This window comes from Sinocyclocheilus grahami, unplaced genomic scaffold (assembly GCF_001515645.1).
Source record: "Sinocyclocheilus grahami isolate Dianchi unplaced genomic scaffold, SAMN03320097.WGS_v1.1 scaffold18.1, whole genome shotgun sequence".
Lineage (NCBI taxonomy): Eukaryota > Metazoa > Chordata > Actinopteri > Cypriniformes > Cyprinidae > Sinocyclocheilus > Sinocyclocheilus grahami.
This window is the reverse complement of record NW_015505197.1, coordinates 76,445-100,895: the sequence shown is the minus strand read 5'-3', so window position 1 is coordinate 100,895 and position 24,451 is coordinate 76,445. Positions and strand designations below refer to the sequence as shown.

Here is a 24,451-nt window from a genome sequence, read left to right as displayed (position 1 = left end):
CACATACTGTACATTATTGTTGCTCCTCTATGTCCCACCTTTCTGAAACGCGTCGATTTTTACAAAGCTCATCGTTCTGAAAAGCGAGGTGTGCTCTGATTGGCCAGCTATCCAGTGCGTTGTGATTGGCGGAATACCTCAAGCGTGTGACGGAAATGTTACGCCCTTACCATACTGTGATGCAGTGTCCCTGCGCGACAAGTAAAAACCAATAAAACTGTCTTTTTACGCGTTGCATTGGGTATCGCGCCGCGTAATTATAAGACCATGTATGCATTTGTGATCTGAGAAAGGACAAACAACAAGCGCTACTCTACACTGCTCAAAACTCGCGTTTGAATCGTCAGTGGAAAATTCTTTAGATATGAAAACGTACTTACAGGCTGCGAGTCAGAAGCGCCAGACTGTCCTTGCAAAGTTGGAATTGCCCCACTTTATAGAAACAGACTTTGTGCACAGACGGCATTGTAGGCTACTCTCCCAGGTTCAGGAAACAGTCCTCTGTAAAATGTGCTGCACACATTTGAGTATTTGGGTTGAACTGTTCTGGAACAGTGTTGTAAATACAACTTAACCACTGATTTCTAGTTGTGTCCTCTTTTGGAAGACCAAACAAAGTAGGTTCGCTTTCACAACGAAACACACAGCGTCTCCACGACGTGGCAGCAGCGGCAACAATACTACAGCGAGAATAAAAGTTACGCCTTCTTTCTTTGCGTGAACATTTGGGCGGCGTTATGCAAATCTTCCCACACAGTGACGTAGACATGTGGGGGCGTGTTTAAACGAGGCGTTTTAGGAGGACGTGGACAAGTCTTAACTTCTATGAAGAATATCTCTTTGGGTTTGAGACTTTAGTCTTTGCAACTTTAGGGATTTTATCTATTCACGATTCACGAACAGCTTGTAACACTCCAAAGAGAAAGGAAAACTTGAAATTGCATCATATGACCCCTTTATTACCCCTAAATTAGTGAGTCTGTGTATCAAAATTTTGTGGTGGTTCTTGGTTCAATCTAATATGTTTTAATAATTAATTAATTAACTATTAAAATTATTATTTTGTTGTTGTTGTTATTTTTACATTTATTATTTTTTCATTTTTCATTTAGAAATATATTATTTTAAATACATTTTTTGCTACCAGTAAACCACATAGTATATAGACTAAAGTCTCAAATCCAAAGAGATATTCTTTATAAAAGTTAAGAGTCAACCACGCCTACCTAAAACGGCTTGTTCTAACACGCCCCCACATACCTACGTCACTGAGATGATTTGCATAATGCCACCCAAATGTTCAAGCAAAGAAAGAAGGTGTAACTTTTATTCTCGCTGTAGTATTGTTGCTGCCGCCATGTCGTGAAGGCCCTGTGTGTTTCGTTGTGAAAGCGAAACTACTTTGTTTGGCCTTCCAAAAGAGGACGATATCCGCTTCGTCATGCCTAGAGCTGATCCGTGCTGGTCGCTGAGGAAATACATCAACTTCGCGCTGTGGATCGCCGGATCGGCTTTCACTGTGGATGAAGCGGAGTCCAGCCCGGGGTCATCACGTGGTTGCCGCAAGCCCGCCCGCCGCCGCTCACTCAAGGCCGCCGTGTGTGACGCTGTGTTTTGTTGTGAAAGCGAAACTACTTTGTTTGGTCTTCCAAAAGAGGACACGACTAGAAATCAGTGGTTAAGTTGTATTTACAACACTGTCCCAGAACAGTTCAACCCAAATATTTAGATATGTGCAGCACATTTTATGGAGGACTGTTTCCTGATCCAGTTAAAGTAGACTACAATGCCGGCTGTTCTGACTCACAGACTGTAAGTAAGTTTTTTTTATTTTTAAAGAATTTGCCACTGACGATTCAAATGCGAGTTTTGAGCAGTGTAGAGTAGCACTTGTTGTTTGTCATGTTTACGCGACCCGGCGCGATGCAATGCGTAAAAAGACAGTATAAGTTTTCATTACACCAAATACACAAAATAATGTTCTTTTTAGCAACATCAAATGACCCCTTTAAATATATTTATTTATTTATTTAAACATGTTTTGTAGTTATCTGTTTTTGCATGAATGATAACTGTTATTGTGTCATAGTTTGTCTTTTGTAGATAGTCGTAGTCATATTTTTCTGACTCCCGACAGCCCTGCAGAGAGAACCTACGATGGAAAAGTACGGGTGACGGTGGAAGTGGTGGGCAAAGGCAAGTTCAAAGGCGTGGGACGCAGCTACCGGATAGCCAAGTCAGCGGCCGCCCGCCGAGCCCTGCGCAGTCTCAAAGCCAATCAACCTCAGGTCCAAAATAACTGAGCTTCAGACAGCAGACACCCCAACGCACCAGTCAAAAACACAGCAGAACCCCTCCCGGCACCAGTTTATAACCGAGTGAAGAATCGTGGCCGACTGTGTTCTCACTAGGGTTGTCAAACTCAAATGAATCGAGTCAAAATATTTCAGCGTAATTCACATAGGGTTCATATTTCATTTTATCCTTTACGTGCGCAAACACAATCTTTTTTTCTCCCCAGCTTTGTTTGATCACGAGTGCTTTTTTATGTATTGCAAGTGTTAAGAAAAAGGTCAGGTCTTCTCCCTCACCCCCTCCCTTCCCTATTTTTATTAACATTAAAAAAGTTATATGCTCTGCTTTGTGGTAGTGGTAAAAAAAAAGCTAAAGCTTATAGGTAATATTACAGTGTACATAGTTAAACTCCAAGGCATCAACTAAAACAGTGACATCAAAACACAAAATTCCTCAGTCTGTGCACTAGTGCCAGTTTTGCTGCCATTTGGCAGGAAGGGCACATGGAAAGAAAGATGGTGTTGGAGTTGATATATTCTCAATCAAAATTGCACTTCTCTAGGGTCCGCTTTATTTTGACAAGAATAAATCGTTTAGATCGGTATTGAATTGAGAGAGAAATGCCCTGGCATCCTTAAGACGGATAGGGATTTAACATTCCCGATTACTGTAATCAACGTACTTGTTAACGGCACTTGAGGATGCATGTTCGTGTAGCCAACCGGATGGGTTGTATAGACGTCATAGAGCTACGTTATATTAAAAAATATGAGATTAAATGTTTATTATGACATATTTGTTGATACTTGGGTTTCAGTAATGTCTTTTGATACTGATATTGATGATATTTAGTTGACAGTCTTTACGAATATTAGATATCTCCATAGACTGACTTGACTGACTTAGTTTTGATATAACGACGCGAACGATAAACAGGAGGACATATCACCTGGGAAAATATGCTGCAGATTTTATATTAAAAAACGGAAAGAGAAAAATAGGATCGGATAATTCTGTAAGACACAAAGCACCTTTACGTACCGTCTTTAGGACAAACCGATATTTCACTCGATGACTTAACATGCATCGCTTACCAAAGTCGATACTAATGCAGCGTTGTGAGGTTGCACCTGTTAAATCAATCCCTCAACATTCACACGTTTGGAGATGTGGTAACCACCAGCCTTTATTTTTGTGTAAATGTGTTGTAGCCTCTTGTCTAGCCTAAATGTTTTCATTTTAATAGGCATTCTTCACTTGAATACCTCAGTTAATTGCATGCATTTTTTTTTTTTGGTGCTATGTTTAAGCTTGAATTTCTCATCTTTTTGCACTGTAACTGTATTACCTCTTAATTTTACCTTTTTGAAATCTATTGGGTTGACTTTCTGTTCTGTCAGCTTGTCAAGCTGTAGAAATTGTTTCCCCGTTTATTATTCTTTTGGTTTTTATGCTTGAAGGGGAAATGCTGAGGGGGGAAAAAAACGTTCTCCGCACATAAGCTTGATGCCTCTCTGATGAGCTCGGGTTTTGCTTCACATGAAAACAATTGTGCATCCGATCAGAAGGGTTACTTAACACTTGAGAAAATCGATAGATTGCACTCTGATATGTTCTTATAAGCCATGCAATCTCGCCTTTGTCACTTGCCTCTCTTGCAGTCTTACAGTCTTACCAACTTTAGTTACCATTTTTTCAGTCAATAAATTAATTTAATATATTATACAAAAGAAACAAAAAACGGACACCCTTATCTATCATTGTTACCCCAGAAATAAGGGTGCAAATTTTATGATGTAAATTTTGACATCTTGAAGGCTACCTAACTTTTCCCCCTCGTCGTTCTGTCTATACTTAAGTTATGTTATGGACAAACTATTCCTGAAGTTACATAATCCCAGGCATTGCTACCTCAGAAGACCCTTGCGAATAGTTTGGCCTTATCATACAACATTTATTAATATATTTGTGGATATGCCTTTTTACAAATCTGAATGGCATTGAGGCACAGTATTGTATACGCTCATCAGCACCTTACAGGGGGATAAATATATATTCTCACGACTATTTGCACTAGAAAACATTCCCACTGACATTGAATTTGCATTTTTTTAATGGAGTTTGCTCTAAAGTGGTGCCTTTTAACCCTGTAACAATGATGAAACTCTAAACTCTCATCCTTTGCTACTGTAGCAATTCTTTGCATTATGGTTTGTATTTGGTTAAGGACTTTTGGTGCCATGCTTCATACTGGATATTGCCTTCCGATTTTAGTTTGTTGTGGCATGAAAGTTTAGCATTTTTCTGCTTCTGTATCTTATAGGATATTAAAACCAAGTTCTAGCCTGATATAGCCAAGATTTCATGAACAATTGGGGCTCCAACTGATGTGCGCCTGGTCTTGAGCGTGAGTGCAATCTGGTTCCATTTTAGCAAGAGTTGAGTGACCCTCTTTACATGATCTCAGTCACAACCCCAGAGCTGAGTATCGAAAGTCATTGGAAATTAATGGGTTTCCTTATTCCCTCAACTAATGGCGTGAGTTTGCGTATCAGGGTCAATGCGCGCCGGCCCTGCATTATGACACTGTTTCTGTAACCCGTAACCCTCAGACTATTGCAACTTTATTTTGTTTGTTTGTTGAATTTTTTTTTCTAGCAAGCCTCTGAAAGGCGCAAACTTTTTTCCTTCACCTTTTATTTAAGCTTTCTTCTCACTGTTGGTTTTTAACTTTCAGAGAATGTGAAATCACACATATGGTGCCACCGCATGGATATGGAGATTTTTTTTTTCACCAGGACTTTTATTTTCACTATCAATAATCGATCATCTTGCCAGAGCTAGTCCCACAGAACAGATATCATTGTATAAAAAAAACGGAAAGAATTGGAGCCATCTGTGGGAGTGTTTTCTTAAAGTGGTCCTCCATTGTATCTCATGCTGCAGATTGTATTTTCCTTCATGGTGGAGAATAATTTTTGTGTGTGTTGTTTTCTGTTTTCTTTTTAAACATGTAGCACAAATAAGCATTGCACTCGGGCGCCATACTTTACCTCATGTCAGAACGATAAAAAAATACAAAACATGTATATATGATGCCGTAACGTTTAAAGGAATAACTTATGGTTTTGGCCTTGCTGCTGTTTGCATCGCTGGTATTTTACCAATGTATTTAAAAGTGATCAGAGAGATACAATGTGCCTGCAGGATGTCATCAGAGAAAATACACTGTAGAAAAGTAGTTTCCAATCTCTACAATCTGGGGCTAAATATGTGTCCTAAGTGTACATTCATGTCCTGCCTTAATGTAATACTTTGAATATGGAATTGTAATGTAACCCATCAAGTCCTTCGACTGGCATGATTTTAATATGTTGGGATGGCACTGTTCCTCACCCATCACCCCCTTCCCACCCATATTAGTTGTTGATTATATAAATCCAGATGTATTAGTGCATGTCAGTGAAAACTCACCCATCTCACCCACCTTGTATTTCCTTTTTAGACTAAATACATTGTATAGATCAGCCCTAAAATTTATTTAAAAGGGCTTTATTTCATAGCAAATGGTCATACTTTTTTAAGTTAAAAATGCCTGATTTAAAGTCAAATGCACTCTTAGCAGCAGCAAGGTGTTCAATGACAACATAGCAGGACTGAAATGAGTGGCAAGCTCCTCTTGAAGGGGTTTATGGGAATGTTGAGCACCGTAGAGCACTAACAGTACGGGGATTTTAAATGGGGAATTATGGGCCACAAACTGCAGCGCAATTTCTGTATTTTTAAGGGACATGTATTTAAATGACTATTTCTCATTCATACTGTATCAGTGCTGCAGTGGTTTGCATTCTGCACCTTATGGATCACAAAAACCTTTACAAATTCTGTTTCCCCCTCTTTTTTTGAGTAATTGTAGCTGAGTATATCTACAATAAAGTTATGGTATGGTCATTCATTTGTGGCTTATGTGTGTTCTTTACGCTGTATCTATATGCGCTTCTAGATCCTGAAAAAAGAAATGATGTATTAGATTGTTTTATGAGCTGCGCGGCTGCGGCTTCTAATACTGTGTGAAAAGCCGGTCACAGGCCACAGTGTAAGTGTGGGCTTCGCTGTGATGACCTCAGTATTTTTCTAACCCAAGGAGAGCTCTTGCCTCCCGTTTACGAGTGTTCGGAGGCCGTTCGGGTTTAGATGGACTCGGCAACCATGACCGATGTTTTAATCACATTTGCACAGAGCTTTATGTAATGGATGAAGTAGGTATGAACTGTGTTTGCAAGTATACTTTTTCATTCTCGGCAGGCCTTTTGTATCCATTTCGCCGCTTACACATTTTGTATGGCTGCATCAATGTTTGCCAAGAAGTAAAGAAGTGCTCGCTCTTGGTAGGTGAGAAATGACCTCACATCAGCTGTGCAAGCATTGGCGCATATATTCTGATAGGAGAGTTTTGCCATAGTATTACTATTTCTAATTCAATTTTGGATTCAAAAAGACACATGCGTTCAGCAGTAGATCATAAATTAAGATTATTTGTGTGATGTTTGTTGATTTGCGACCGTCAGAGACCCATAATCCCAGCATGATGCCAAACACAGTCTTGAGACCACACTGAAAATCTGAAATAGTTTTAGGGTTTTGAAAACTGAAAGAAAGGGACTTTGTGAATTTAAATAAGAATTATTAAAAATATTGTATTGAATATTCTCTCTTGCTCTGATAGGAATGCACACAATCCAAATCCACAAGTGACTATAAACTGAGGCATGCAGAAGAAAAAGTCAATTTGCATTGTAAACCATCTACTGTGATTGCAAAGAAATTATCTGTCATAATTCGGGATATCCATCAGATTCATGACGTTCAGTTCTGTTAACGGTTCTCGCATCACTCTTAAAAAAACATTTGGGCTCTGCTCAACAACAAAACATTCATAACAGTTTGCATCAATCTTTTTGAGTTATGACAACTTCTTGAAATTGATCAACCAACAAATTACATTGAGTTGGATCATAATTATAACATAGTTTTTAGCATAAACACAAATATTTAAGTTGATTGCTCAAAAAAAAACTATTAGGTTGTGAGTTTGTGAAAAATTGAGTTGATGTCCTGGAACTAATTCTTATTTCAGTTCAACAGCTAGCATTACACATGCTAAATGTAACACTTACCAATTTAACAGACAAGTAAGATGTTACTTATCACTGGCAGTGTATGTAGTGTATGCACTACTCTTCAGCATAATGGTAACCACAAAACCTTCAACAGAAACTCTTTAAACGTTATTTTATGCATTGAAAAGCACACTTAATTTCAACATTTATCCAGTCCAATGCAAATCATGCCTCGAACTAGAAATCCACTGCCCTCTTTAAGTTTCATGACAATTGAATTGTTACTACAACTATTACAAAAATGTTCACATAATATTAAGTTGATGTAATGATCAACATGTCAACAGAAAAAAAAATTAAACCAATAAATTAGAATTTTTATTTAAGTTGTGGTAATAGGTCCCCTGAATTTCTTTTTAGAGTGCTTTCTTCCACTGATTCAGATGGAACTAAATACTGACATACGAACATACAAAGTGTTCCCTGCATTACTATTCAGAAAGACCGTTTTTAGTGAATCACAAATGCATATGAATCATTTAGAGCAATGAATCACTCACTGACGTCGTCATGTCTGACTTCATGACCAAGAACTGATACTGTTATTTTGTAGGCCACTTAAGGCTAGTGTAGTTATTGACATGTTTTGACAGATATAAAATAAAGGAATCTTTGCCATATTTTTACCGCTTGACAACAAAATTGCATTCCTGTTTTCTAAATATTTCTTAATCAAATTTTTTTTTTAATTGCTGAAGGCACGCAACTGAATTCCTTACAATTTCCATTTCTAATGAAGTTTTTTCTTTTTTGTGTGCGTGGTGTAGTGGCCCTGCTGCTGCTAGTGTATCTAGCAGGGGTTAACAGGGTCATTCTAACCAGCCAAACCTTGACCCCTTGACCCAAACAATGGTTGTATTTCATTCGTTATTTTTGCAACTCTATTTGGTGGCACTCAAAATACACACTTCACTTTTAAAATATACATCCCAGTTATTGGTTTTTGAGGCTCTGTTCATGACTCCAGCTCTGGCAAGGAGAGTTTATTAAACTGCTTTGCGTCATTTTGAAGCACAAAAAATGGTCTCAAACAGATTTTACCGAAGTACAGCGCTCTACAGTGCTCAAAGCAGATCACCTAGGCCATGTCCACTGAGATAATCTAGAAGGGAAAAGTTGAACAAGGCTTTGTTCATCAAAATGTAGATAAAGGAGGAAAAGAAATATCTATGGCTATTGAAAAGACATACATATGCTTCTCAGGGTAGTATATGTTGGTGGAATGCAAATGGCAGCCAGTACGGCGGGGCTGATATGCTGAGTGTGGGAATGAGTGGCTAATGGTGACTTATTACCTGTGTTGACAATGTGCAGGCTTGTGCCGTGTCATTTGAGCCATTTATTCTCCACGCTATAAAAACAAAGAGATGACGAATAAATATGCAGAGGGGGCTCATTGTTTTCCGCTTGCTCGGTTGCCAAAACTTTTTACTGACCTTTCGAGCGCAGGTCCCAAACCAGCGCTAAACCGTCTGTCACTCAGCGCATAAGTCGCCCTTTCGACCTCAGCATCTTGTTTTTCTCTCTTTTAAGCTTCAGGAGCAGACGACAATCGAAATCGAGCATAGCAGGATTCTGTGCCGTGCTCATGTGGTCATTTATTTCCCTCTTTTGTACAGTTGCTCTCGATTCCCCTTCACATGAGGATTACAGTGCATTGCAGTCGGGCCGTTACAATGCGCAGAACTCGAACGGGTTATTAATGCGCCGGTTTACTGATGGCCCTTCAGCTTCAGGAACGGGCCTGTGCTTCCTCACGTGTAATTAGATCCAGCTCCATGCAGCCTGTCTTAAGGGCAGGCCGAGGAATAACCCCGGCATCAGGAGAGATAAGGATCACACGCGCTTCCACATATACAGCCCCAAATCAGCAATCACATTTAGCATCACTCTATCAGTCAAATCTCTTTTTCTCCATTGGTTTGTGGTTCTTTCTGTGTCTGTTGGTGACAGAGTACTCTTTCTAGGAATTGCTGGTTGGACGCTGTGGTCCATAAAGTCGCTCTGCATCATCAGTTTGAGAGTCTACTTTAATTCATTTAGCAGATGCTTTTATCTGAAGGGACTTGTAAATGAGGAATACTACAACAAATGTGATTTATCACAAGGAGACTAAAGTGAGAAGTGTTGCATTGCAAATTCTAGTATTGCTTAGAAAATGATAGAATGAGCTACAGATGAACTCGGTGAACTCTGAATCGGAGTCTTCTGTCGTTCCAGGGTTTGTGGTCATTAGGCTTTTTTTTAAATACTTCTATTCAGCAAGGATGCAATAAGTTGATCAAAAACAACAGTAAACACTGTTTACATTGTTACCAAAAGTTCTTTCAAAAAATGCTGTTCTTTTGAACTTAATATTCATCAAAGAATCCTGAGAAAATGTATAATAGTTTTCACAAGAATATTAAGCAACACAACTGTTTTCAACATTGATAACAATAAAACATTATTCTTGCCCAAAAAAAAAATTATATTAGAACGATTTCTGAAGGATCATGTGACACCAAAGACTGGAGTAATGATGCTGAAAATTCAGCTTTGCCATCACAGAAATGAATTACATTTTAATATATATTAAAATAGAAAAGTTATTTTGTAATAATATTTTAAAATATTACTGTTTTTACTGTGTTTTGATTAAATAAATGCAGCCTTGGTGAGCATAAGAGACTTCTTTCAAAACCATTTTAAAACATCTTACTGACCAAATCAACTGATATTATATATTAATTTTAATATTTTAGATTCAAAGTATAGGCATCCATTCTTTTGAAATATTTGCTGATTTTGAAAAAAGCTGGACGCTTGTTTGCTGCCTATTTAAATGTATATATAATATTTACTAATATTTAAATATTACTAATATTTAATATTTACTATTTATATCAAATATTTTTTATTTTAAAAATTCAAAAATAAATAAATAAAATACACAGAAACATGCATACACATACATATGCAGTAACTTTATTAAAAAATAATATTAATCATATATGTAGTATATGTTTATATATATATTTAGTATTGTAGCGTCTGGACCACTCCAACACACAATATATATTTTGTTAGCTGATGCTGAAAATTCAGCTTTGCCATCACAGAAATGAATTACATTTTAATATATATTAAAATAGAAAAGTTATTTTGTAATAATATTTTAAAATATTACTGTTTTTACTGTGTTTTGATTAAATAAATGCAGCATAAAATAAACATTTTAAAACATCTTACTGACCAAATCAACTGATATTATATATTAATTTTAATATTTTAGATTCAAAGTATAGGCATCCATTCTTTTGAAATGTTTACTGATTTTGAAAAAAGCTGGACGCTTGTTTGCTGCCTATTTAAATGTATATATAATATTTACTAATATTTAAATATTACTAATATTTAATATTTACTATTTATATCAAATATTTTTTATTTTAAAAATTCAAAAATAAATAAATAAAATACACAGAAACATGCATACACATACATATGCAGTAACTTTATTAAAAAATAATATTAATCATATATGTAGTATATGTTTATATATATATTTAGTATATTTAATTTATATTTTCTACAATATTAGTATAAAGCATTAAAGTAAAGCCTTCAGATTCAAATATTTAAAATTGAGCAAATGAATAAATTAAATATTGTGTAAATTATTTCGACTGATAAAGCAAGCTGTTTGGAGTCATACAAAATCACTGCACTCTCCTTCCTCTTAATGTACTTCATTAGCGGAGTAAACAGCAAGGGACCTGGGCCCCTTACCAGCATATGTATGTCTGTATGGTGCATCTGAAAAGCTCTGTCTCACGGGGGATTAACTCTCGGGGGCTCAGGTGTTAATGGGGCGCCAGAATAAACACACTCTTAATCCCCACTATCTTTTCACTTGTACAATTAGGAAGTCAGTTGTTAGCTGGCTAAAACACCCCTAGAACCATTGTCTCCCTATTTAGGATGAATTGGCTCATGCTAATTGCTCCATCTCATTATGCATGGAAAGCTTTGTAAGCAGGTTAGAATGGGAGTGTCCCCAACATTCTGTTAACACTGTGGATTTTGTTTGGGAACATTATGGATGTGTAACACAACGGGAAATGCATTTAAACGTGCTATTAATAGCATGTATGTTTACGTTAACCCCCTTTTGGCTTTAGTAACCAGATGCTCTCAAGCTGCATGAACCCCACAAGATTGTGTAAAACCAGATGTAGTAATACAATTGTAATTGTAATAATATTTCATAATAATACTGTTTTTACCCTTCTCTTTATTTACAGGTGTGAATTCAATTTTGAATTCTACATTTTCAATATGGTCTCACAAAATTTGGACCCCAATATGTATGTGTACATATCGCCAATATAGAGAAAGAATATAGAGATCTTCATCAGCTTGAACAGAATTTAACCATCATACTGTTCCCCATTAATCTGCACCAAGGACGTATTTTGCAAACACATTAGAACAACAATGCTGGCGGGCATATGTGTAATCTCTCATTTTACGATTCTTAAATGCTGAACAGAAATGGAATATGAATATTTCTGAAAGCAAATCCCCAAAGAGCCCAGGTTATAATGTCCACAGTTAGCAGTAATGAGAGCAGGATGGAAAGCCATGATCAGATGGTAATTACTATACACAGCTCCTCTGATGAGCCACTGGGTATGTTTGATTTGTCATCATCACCTGTCGTCAGCTCAGACAAGTCTGCCTCCCTTCTCCTCTCACTCCTGGCCATGCACCCATTTTCTCCTCTCATGAACCATGAAAGCAATCTGGGGAATATTGAAATGAAGTCTGAGCAGGGGGCTTTCGAACAGCATGACATCTCAGGCTGGCGAGATGCAGAAATAATTAACAGAATCATTTGGGTCCCAGGGCCTATTTCCATTTGCAATAACAGTGTTTTAGTCTTGAGTGGTGTCTGTAAATTGCCCCCACTGTTTGCTGAGGAGAGTAATGAGAGTTTAGTCTAACAGTCATGTTCCCCTCGTTTAACTCAAATGAGAAATGTCGTCCGTCTGAGATGCAATCAGGGGTCTGTCAGAATGGCATGTGCCAGTCCAAAAAGCAATGATTTAAGGAATACAGGAAGTGCGAAATTGACTTTTCTGACACATTTTAGCCTGGTGAAATTTTGTTTAAAGCAAAAAAAACCCAATTTATTTGCATTTGTTTATTTGACAAGAAACGTCATCGTTTTAAGCTTAATGTAATTAAATTAAATGATTCAAATACTTTTTCAAACAGAAAATCTTGTCCTGGTCTCTATGATCAACACCTGTTATCCTCAACTCAAGCATCTGCTTTTTTACCCACTTCATATCTGTTGTTATGGACACAGATTATGGTATTTTATTTTTCACTGCCCACACAGTTGTGTTCAGTGAAGTGGTTCAGCCTCTTAATGCCTAACATCAGGTTTGTGGTCAGTCATGTTCCCTTTCATCTGAAGGTAATTACCCTTGTGGGTTGAGCCTCCTAAGCAGAAACAGTGTTTGTTGAGACGTGATACAAAGCAGTCGTGTGTCCCAGCCTTGTCTGCAAGAAGGCCTGCATGGATGGACAAGTCCACCCAGCTGAACGGCACCTTTCGCTTTTCTCCCAGGACTTGCTCTTCAGACTTTCTCCCACCCACGTCATTTTGGGATAAATGGTTGCAGATTGCCTCACTACAAAGTGAGCGAGTGCCCTTGTTTCCAATTAAATAACATCGCCTTTTTTAATATTTGTGGATAAGATAATGGAGAATAGTGGCCCTGACACATTTTAGATTGTTGTAAAAATCACCAATAACAAGGAATAACTATGTTCAGTGTAGTTATGGTTCCAGGGAGAGCTGGTTATTTATTCCAGATGCTGAGAGGTGAGAAGACAAGAGTGGAAGATTTGTTTTCATTGAACATAAGACTGTTTGATCCTTCCTGTCTGAGAGAGCAACTCATGTCACGGATAGACTAGGTCTTAAAAATTAGGTTTCTCTGTACAGAAATATATCATACACCTTGTTTTTTTTCACTCTTGATGCATTACCATTTGATATTAAAGGAACAGTTCACACTTGTTATTATTTATTATTTACTCACCCTTGTGTCATTCAAACTCATTTGCTATTAAAAGATTGTTAGAATCTTCAGATAATAGATTTGTCCTGTATTAAAAAATACAAAATAAAAGGCACAGGTTTGACATCTTGATGTTTTTAACAGGTTTGAGTTATTTGTTTTCATTGAACATAAGACTGTTTGATCCTTCCTGTCTGAGAGAGCAACTCATGTCACGGATAGACTAGGTCTTAAAAATTAGGTTTCTCTGTACAGAAATATATCATACACCTTGTTTTTTTCACTCTTGATGCATTACCATTTGATATTTAAGGAACAGTTCACACTTGTTATTATTTATTATTTACTCACCCTTGTGTCATTCAAACTCATTTGCTATTAAAAGATTGTTAGAATCTTCAGATAATAGATTTGTCCTGTATTAAAAAATACAAAATAAAAAGGCACAGGTTTGACATCTTGATGTTTTTAACAGGTTTGAGTTACTGAATTGACATCGATATCTGTAAGATAAGCCACAATATTCTGTCCATTCCATAAAAAGAAACCACAGCTCACTATGTATAGATTCTGTGATTGCTAATACAATGCAGATGTGACCATGAAATCAGGACTTAGTGTAATGAGCTACTTTGAAGTAGAGACTTGATACTAAAATCTGCTACAAAATACAGGGGAACTTGTGCTACTTGATGATAATCTGATATCCAAACCCTTCATCTATATATTTTTCCTTTTAAGAAGGCCAGATTTTCACCAAGAGGCAACCTGGGATAGATTTGGACTGTCTATTTTCTGTCTAGGCAAACATACGCAGTGAAATTCCTGCCGGCTGAGCTTAACACAACACATGTATTATTTAGGAAAAGAAAAATAAGCCAATATATAAAATTACTGTATTATTAGAGCGCATATTCTCTTACAGTACGTAAAGTGCTCCACGCAGGCATGTCTGAGGGCAGGGCTTGAATTGATTTTGTATGCTCGCAACGCATGAGAATGTAAGGCTGGTATGTAGCTTAAATAAACCAATAGGCCGACAATTAGCCATATCTGTCATGGGGCGAGTATAATCGATGTGTTTTGCGGATAATGGAATAAGAAGAACTGTGACATGTATGTCAGGAATATGGACTAGACAAAAAAAACAATTTTGGCTTGCACATGCTCCAGTTAAAACTGATTTTTATGTTTAAATGTATTTTGCTAAATGTAACGTCTGCCACTATGCATGAACGTCAAAATGGTTTTAAAGCAATATTCTGGGTTCAGTGCAAGTTAAGCTTACTGGACAGCTCTTACGGCATGATGTGGATTACATTATTACATCCACTTGTCCCTCATATTCTTAAGAAAAAATAAAAAAGCATACATCTGGATTACAGTGAGGCACTTACAAAAGAAGTAAAAGGGGTCCATCCATTCATGTTAAAATTCTCATTATATAATATAGCCACTAGATGTAAATATTAAAATGATCATACAACTTGACAGCTTAAATAATATGTTTTAACAGAATAATATACATTAATATTTAAATGTAAAAAATTATAAGCTTCACATTTCTGCATCACTCTTTGTTTTGTTTTTTATACCATTTTTTTTGTGCAGTGATTGATCTTAGCTTGTACTGAACCTGGACTATTCCTTCAAGACCTACTTGGCCATCAGGAATATTTCACTAACCGATGCTTTTCAAAATGAATCAGAGGGCTGATTCAGACAAAGTAATCCCTCTGAACTAGCAATTGGTTGTTTATACAATTATCCTAAAAGCCATCAAAGCTGATTTAAATGGCTCTTGCCTCTCAGATAACATTTGAGTTAAGACCGCAACAGCTGATGATGATACACAAACACAACCCTGTTAGGCCCCACCACAACAAACTCACCATGTCAACTGCTTAATGCCTGCTTTTTGGGAGCCCTAATTAAGTGGTTTCATATGTAAGGCCCTTTCAGACCAGTCCTTTTTTTCCCATAGCACTGCACAAGAGCATTTAGGGTTTACTGAGTGTTGGGAGGTTGAATCATCTATTTTCTGGTGTAGGTTACCACAGTGTCCAGATTTAATGAAGCTATGATATATTTATGGCTTGCCAAATCCTACCCTAATCCTACCCTTGATAATAAGCGTAGTATATTAAGCTCAGTGGCTGTTTTGTTAAACATGCTTCAATGTGTCGGCTTGGACCCGTGGGCCACTGCTCTGTGTACACTACTGGGGTAACCTAATTTTCACTTGGTGTGTAATGTATACCTATAAATAGCAGGGGAGCTGATTCTCTGGGTCAACTCCGTGGTTCCCCAGTGATGTGTATAGCTCGGTAAGGAACTTTTTTTTTTAGCGTCATGAAGTGGGCATCCATTTAGGCACACCTGAGAGGGTACTTGTGAGTTTTTAATGAGGTGTTTCTGGGCCCGGCTCTCAGTTTAAATTACACAGCTAAGATGTGAGGTATGTCACCGCAAGAGTGCATTATTAGCATGAAAACTGAATAAAGAAACAAATAAAGCTAATTGTCTTAAATTTAAAGGTAAGTTGGTTTTATTTTTTGCAGTTGCAACTTTGTATCTCACGACCTTCGAGCCTGTGCCTTCGAATTTCAACTACGATTTTATATTTCACAATTGCAACTTCATTTTTCATAATTGCTACTTTGTTACAATGTGATTTGTATATCTCACAATTGTCATAATTGCAACTTTATATCTTGAAATTGTGACTTTATATCTACAAAATTGCAACTATTTCTCAGATTTGTGACTTCATATCTCGCAATTGTGACTTTATGTCTTACACTTGTGACTAATTAAATCTCAAAATTTTAATTATTTCTCACAATTTGACTTTAAATCTAACAATGTCTAAATTTTGCAACTATTTCGTAAAATTGTGACTTACAAATGTGACGGTTTCTCGTAATTGCGACTTTATGTGTCAGTCTGGAAATTTAATCTAGTATTAATTTGTGTACCATCCTTAATTTTAGAGCTTTTATGTAAACCTGTTTCCAAAAATAAACATGTCATTGTGAGATAAAGTTTAAAATAGGAAATGAACTATTATACAACTAATAGTCGTTTTGATGTATAAAATCAGAATTGCGAAATATAATGTTGCAATCTCGCAATTATGATTTTATGTATCAAAATGACTACTATTTCTCAGAATATTGACTATATCTCTAACAACTACAACTTTGTTCAACAAGTTAAACTTAATATCTCCAAACTGTTATTATTTCTCAGAATTGTGACTATATTTCACAATCAGTGTCAGTTCATTTCCTATGTTAAACTTTATCTCACAATGACCTGTTTATTTTTGGAAACAGGTTTACATAAAAGCTCACAAATTAATACTAGATTAAATTTCCAGATCATGTGCCCAGGTCACTGCCTTTAAATTAGTTTTTTTGGACTCTCAAAATTAATTTATGATTCCAAGTTTTTGCACGAGGTGGGCCTTTCACACCTGGTCGGGCGGGAAGTGTGATCTGAGCTGCAGTCACGTTGGGAGGCTCTCGGCCTGAGAAAGAGCAGAGGCCGTCCTGCAAATTGTTGATGCCAGCCTCAGCACGCTGTTTATTTTCAGCATCTCACACAGGAATTTTAATTTATTTCTTCATTCTTTCATTTTTTTTTCTTTGACCGTTGTTTAAGGATACCTCGTTCCCCTGTGCACAGCCCTGGGCAATTACTGTGTCAAAAGACTTAAACAACTACAGCGGAGTGAAAGGGAGCTTTACATTTTGATTTTATGTGTCACTTCTCACTGCAGCTTGTGTGAGTCTGCCTCCCCGAAGCCCCTAAAATTGTTATAATCCCTGAAATAAAATCCTGATGTATTTTCATCACTGCTAGACGTTATGATAATATCAAACAAGACACTTTTGAATCCCAATCCCTCAAATGTGCAGGAAACTCAACTGCAAATATTAGCAAACTCAAAACAGACTGTACACTTGGATGTTAAATGCATTAGAAAATTGCTATGTGTTTATGCGTTTTGTGTGATCCTTATAATCAAAACCTTAAAAGCAGCCCTTGGCTCATGACTCGTCCAATTTTTTTCCTCTTCACAGCTGTGAGAGAATATCCTGCTGGCATTTTTGTGGAGCAACAGTTCTGGCTAAAAGATGGATTAGCATTCTTTTACCAGAAATGTGCCTCTGTTAGCTCATTATCTTTTGACAATTTTAGGAGATATGCCTTTAGAGTCTGTCTTTGTTTAAGCTATGAGCTTTCTTATAAGAGCCATTCAGCTGGATGTATATGGCCAGTGTCAGGCATAATTAACTCTGACAGGGGCATTTAGTGGTTGTAATTCAAATCTAATTCAGAACATCTTAACCTTCAGTCTGTCAGAAGTCGAAATGTGCTGGAAAACCCACGGCCCAAATCGTGGCCTTGTGTAGCGGTACAATGATGTGTCAACATGCTTGCTTAGAAAAACAGCTTCCCTTGAGCACAGAAAACTCCCTTACAGTACACATGAAGGAAAACAAAGGCCTCAGATAGTCATGGCCGGGTTTGTGCGAATTGAGCTCGTAATTGGCTGACGCTGTTTAAAGTCACAAGAACAGAATTAATGTAAATACAAGAAATCTGCTTCAGATTTTCCCGTTCCCAGTGTGATTGGCTTTAACGTTTCATCGCCACATGCCGTGCGTTCTGTACTTGCTTTTGAAGTAAACTCATAAGAATATCAGTGGGAGTGAGCTAAGCTTTGCCAAAAGGACAAAGATAAGGAAAAAAGTAAAAGGTTGTGATGCTCAAACAAGTGGTTTGTTTTAAAAAAAATAAATACAATCAAATATTTAATTTAATAAATATTTTAAATATCAAACTTTCTTTTGGAAAATATTTGTGACTCGGTTACCTTAACAGCAGAAAAAAAGTGTTTTGAAATAAACTCATGAGAATATCAGTGGAAGTGAGCTTAACTTTGCCAAAAGGATGAAGATTAAATAAAGAGACGAAGAAGATCAATTAAAATGACGAACTCACAGAACAGCATATAATGCACAATATTTTAATATCTGAAATATTAGCATGTCATTTTGATTAAAGCACCAATTACCTAAATGGAAATACAGGAATATTAAGGTGAAGTGTGTCATTTATGCACAAACTCCCAAACTCTCCACTCACCGTCCATTGGGTGTTGAACACATGGCACTGCCCCAAATTTACACCGTTGGATGAATCGGTGTTGCGTAGTCATAAGTGTTGTGATGCTCAAACAAGAGCTATGTTTCATTAAAAACAATACAATAAAATATTTACTTTAATTTTAAAAAATTGGTGATCATATTAAAAGACTAAATCATAGTCTTTGAGGACTACAATCAGTGGTTTACACACAACACTGCTCAATATCAAATTTTATTTTGGAAAATATTTGTGACTCAGTTACCTTTACAGGACAAAAAAATAAATTGTTTTGAAATAAACTCAGTGAGAGTGAGCTTAGCTTTGCCAAAAGAACAGAGACACACAGCATGCCACCTAATATAGTAATATATGAAATGTAAGCGTGCCATTATGATCAAAGCACCAATTATCTGAGTTGAAAACAGGAATATTAAGGTAAAGAGTATCGTTTATGCTCAAAGTCATTCAGAAATAACTACTGTTTTCAAACAGGTTTCCCAAGCTCTCCGCTTACCTTCCATTGGTTGTCAAACCCACGGCCCTGCCCCAAATTCACACCATTGGATGAGTCTGTGTTGCTTTGACATGCTGGTTGTGATTCTCAAACAAAGGTATGTTTTAAAAGATAAATATAACAAAGTATTTCCATTCTAAAAAACTTCTAAAAAGCTATTATTAAACATGGTCATATTAAACAGGATGAACCAAAATAATATAAATATAATTAATATTTTTTGAGGACTGCAATCTGTGATTTACACACAGCAATGCTCCATATCAAATTTTCTTTTGGAAAATGTTTGTGACTCAATTACCTCAGCTGGAGAAAAAAAAAAAAAACTTCTGCCAGACGAATCATTCATTTCAATAGGACAAATAATGCACCAGAGGACTTCTTGTAATTATCTTTACAGTAAAAACAGTGTGTACACATTCAAAGAGAGGAAGTGAGCTGTCTGACAGTATTCATTCAGCTCAGCACATTTCACCCGCGTGCACGCTATTGCCCCGGCGCTCAATGACGGATGATTGATGATGCTGAGACCGGTGGCTTTTCTAACCCTGTTAAGTGGTCTGAAAACAAATTACACCTTTCATCCTGACAACATGTCAGTTACTAGATTTGCTAATAGCTGTCGGTCTATCAAATATTTTGTGTGTCTGAATAATTCGTAGAAATTAAACTATTAATCATCTTGGAAAGAAGTTGGTGAAAAATCATGCATTATGGCCATCTGTGCATGTGACCCCGGCTACAATAAACTTACAGGTGTTTAGCTTATTCTGTGAAATAGTTTGAATTGCCTAATTGCCATGTTGCTGCTGGTTCCAGCTCAGAGAGTGAGGCTTTGAATTATCGAAAGTAAAACCAAATGCTGTTTCTGGAGTGTGTTGGCAAAATCTATCACAGTTTTTATTTTTCTGCCCCACCCTTCCCTAATTTTGCAACAATAAACCTTAGATATTTTAATGTCTTTCTTTCTATTTTTGTGGGTGTGTTTAGCCACAGAAGGAGGTGTAAAGTGGCAGCTTGTTTATCTCTGTAATGACCTCCTCTGTGTTCTTAAGAAGGAGGATCGGATTCAAAAGCAAAAAAGCCTTCGCAGATGGTGGCATGCCGAAGCGTCAAAGCCTGTGCCCGCGGAAAACCATAGACATTCACATAGACCACTCAGACTTCTCTTTGTTATAAAGCAGGTCCAATAAAAATACAAAGGGATACTGTTTTTTGTATGAGTAATGCATTAACCTGTTCAGGAAAAGGTTCACGTTGAAAGTATGGGCTCGGACAGCTCAAGATTAATGGTGATGGCTGCAGAAATTATGCTTTTTTTTCACCATAGGCACTTTAATTATGTAATTATTACCAGCTGGTTTTCATTTGTGGTGGGTTGTTAATTAGGGGTAGGGGTCTCCAGTTCAAGTGCTCTGACTCTTGCGATAAGTTGAGAATTGTCCGGGGGGCTTCGAGGCCTGAGATGATTAGCCAAATCCGCAGCAAACTCATTTGTTATTCAGGCTTCACCCAGGAGCCTCCCGCTGGGTCCACGGAAAAGACATGGGTGTAGCGTTTCCTTTGAGTGGTACCCTCCTTATCAGCCGCTCTCATCAGCTACAATTGTCCGTAGATAAGATCCAGAGATATTGCTGTTTGTTTTACTTATTAAGCCTAAAGTGGAGTAATCAGATTGGGTTTGGCTCATGGCACTCATAATCTAAATTAATCTCTCAATCTTGGGTTATGGAATGACTTCTAGTGGAACCGCAGGGGGTGTGGGGCCTGGAGCTGTCTCTTCCAGTGAGCCCTCTGTCTAATTATTGGATTGAGAGTCAAGTCAAGGGCAGTCTACTTGAAGAGCTGCAGGGCTATTCAATCGGTTGTCTTAGAGTGCAACATCGTCTGAGCAAACACAAATATATGTTATAGACTTGAGTTTGAACCAAATATCATGTTTGTTTGTTTTTTTCAGTGTATATATATATATATATTTTTTTGTATATATATATATATATATATATATATATATATATATATATATATATATATATATGCACTGAGAGAGAAATTGGTTCTATATACGTATATATTTTTTCAGTTTCCCGAAACAATTACTCAAGCTGCTTCTTTTTAGTGAATCAAACACATACGTACAGCTTATACATCACAGATTTTAATCATTCATTTTTTTGACTAGTTGTTAATATGACAATGTGTAGTTAAAGATACACATCATACATTTTGTTTGTAATATTTTATAAAAAATATTGAATGGAATATGGTGTTTGTTTAGAATTGTTCTTTAAAATATAATTCGAGGCAATTATAATATATATATATAATTTTAGTGAGGTTGTTATTTTTCTGAATATTTCCAAAAATAACTAAATAAAATATACAACAACTGAATGTCATTCGTTGACAGTTTTTGCCCCATTCATTCTTCTGGCGAGGCAGACTAAAAAAAACACACTAAAGTACTATGACTGTGACCTGTGTTAGTTTCTCAAACAAATGACTTTAATGAAGTGGTTCTTTTTAGTGAATAAAAAACATTCAGTGCAACCAGTGTAGTACGGTTCCCAAGCAAATGACTCTTTTGAGATGGTTCTTTTTAGTGAATCAAAAGCATGCAGCACAACTGTAGTTTGATTCCTGAACGAATGACTCTTGGTTATTTTTAGTGAATCAAACACATAGCTTACGTCTACAACTTTAACGATTGTAATTATTGTCTGGTTGTTCACATGACAACATGTTAAAGATAGTTAAAGATACATATATTTCATTTAAAAAATATGAAGGAAATATGTTGTTTGTTTAATATTTTTCTTTAAAATGTTGTTCTAGTTTTTATGGCACCTCTAAAAAGACAGTAATTAAAAAGTCTGTAAATACTGTTTACAAAAATCCTATTAGTGTTTTTTTTTTCTTCATTTGGCAACAGAATTAAAACATTTTCTTAATATTTATTCCTTAGAAGTACTAAAAATCAGCAATGGAGCTGTTGAAGAATCAGAATTGTTGAATTCTTTGTGATGATCCCCATACATACATAAACCTTGCTCATAATGCTTTTGATACTCTCATGGATTTGAGAACACACTTCTGTTGTCTGATAAATTGTCATTTTTATTCCCTCGCTGCACTTTTGCAGCACAAACGTGTTATGTCTGTCAGCAATGATTATGAATTTAGTGCACTTATGGTCTGGTAGAAACAGTCAAAACATTTTCTGTGTGTATAGCTAATTCAATGAAAAATGAACACGACCAAAGTGCATTACTATTCGGTAAACACTTCTCCGATTTGTTTTCAAAGATCTATTTTGAACAAACATCACAAATTCACTCGAAAATTACCTCCAGGGACTTTGAGAGGAAACCGTAGTGAATCAAAGTGCAGCAGACAAATAGCCGTTTACGCGAAACAGTCGGTGTGCTCAGAGAGTATTCACAGACATCTGAATCACAGATGATGTAGTGCACTCCGAGGCCTGACAACACGTGTTATCTGATATATAGAAACAGTGAAATTGCGCAAAACAACATGAGAAAGTTATTTCAAGATTGGCTATGTTGTCTCTTTGCTCTCTAATACATCATTTCAGCGTACTGGCAAGCATGTTGAGAACATCTCACTGAATATGTTTCTCTCCACCACAAGAAAAGGAGAGAGGGATATTTATTTGCCCTGGGACTGATACCCATCTGCTATCAATGATTTTTAGAGGCGTCTTCATTATAGAACATGACATTTATAGTACATGCCATGACCTATGGATGTTAACATTCACTAGTATGTTTTCTAAATCACAGCAGGATATGAAACATAGCTCTTTTTTGCTTTTTTCATGTAAGTCATAAGCTTCAATATGGAAAGCGAGGGATGAGAAAGAAAAATAGTCGGTAAAAAAAGATGGAGGTAAATTGGTTTTTCAGAGCTCTCCAGCATCAGGATGTCAGTATGTAGTGGAAAATGGAAGAGAAATGACTTGCAGTAGGCTGAGTGCAGGCGGTTTTTCTTAGCCAGCCGGGCCTGTAATAAAAGTGACACTTAGAAAGGACATGTCCACTGTGCATCCTGCGGCTCCTGCTAATGTTTGGCATATGTGAATGAAATGCTTCCCCCACCTGCATTACTATTCATCTCAGTGTGAGCGCTCACCATCAGAAAGAAGTGCTGCCTTATGATTCTGTGCCAGTCTTAAACCTGCACACATCTTACTTTTACTATTTTGTCGTTGTCACTAAATCTATCATCACTATCAGTAACATCACTAAATGATCACAAGTCATCACCTAAGAAGAGAGATATCTGCCTTTATACTGTTTTCGGTGTATGTGAGTTTTAAAAAAAATTGTGAAACAGAATTATTATTCCACGATAAATGTTTAATGTAGTAGTGTGCTAGATTATTCACAAGACCTCATTGTTTTGCATGTTTAATTTAATAAACCTGGGAAATAATCATGTTTATGTTGCACTTTTAATCCCGTTTTGCTGATTAAAATTAAAATGCATCAGCTAGATGTTAGCTAGATCAAATAATATGGAATCTTTTTTTTTTTACTTTATTTCTAGAAATCATTAGTTTTTATTTCATAATTCCAACTTTAATTGAGAATATATCTCACAATTTTTTTCTTAATTTTCTTAATCTCTTAAATCTTTTTCTCTTTTTTATTTCTAGAAATTGTGACTTTATATCTCATAATTTCAGCTTTGTTTTCTCAGAAAGGAGAGCGTATATCTCTGTATATATTGTATATGTCTCTTAATTTCGTTCTCTTATTCTTATAAATATTTTAAATTTATTGCTAGACATCGCAGCTTTATATCTCTTAATTGCAACTTTGTTTCTCACAATTTTGTCCCTTTCTCTTAATCTTTTAAATATTTTTATTTTTTGGAAATGATGACAGTATCTCATAATTTCAACTTTGTTCTAGTGCTGCCTTATGATTCTGTGCCAGTCTTAAACCTGCACACATCTTACTTTTACTATTTTGTCGTTGTCACTAAATCTATCATCACTATCAGTAACATCACTAAATGATCACAAGTCATCACCTAAGAAGAGAGATATCTGCCTTTATACTGTTTTCGGTGTATGTGAGTTTTAAAAAAAATTGTGAAACAGAATTATTATTCCACGATAAATGTTTAATGTAGTAGTGTGCTAGATTATTCACAAGACCTCATTGTTTTGCATGTTTAATTTAATAAACCTGGGAAAT

The 24,451-nt window shown here is 36.4% G+C and overlaps 1 protein-coding gene across 1 annotated transcript in view; it reads left to right on the top strand.

Annotated features, from left to right (window-relative positions):
- LOC107552827 (endoribonuclease Dicer) overlaps positions 1 to 2,663 on the top strand; it is a 40,319-nt gene extending 37,656 nt beyond the window's left edge. The window contains exon 30 of the mRNA XM_016234820.1: positions 2,138 to 2,663. Within this exon, the coding sequence (XP_016090306.1) occupies positions 2,138 to 2,303 (166 nt within the window). The 3' untranslated portion in view covers positions 2,304 to 2,663. The remainder of the gene's footprint in view (positions 1 to 2,137) is intronic.
- Positions 2,664 to 24,451: the final 21,788 nt, after the last annotated feature.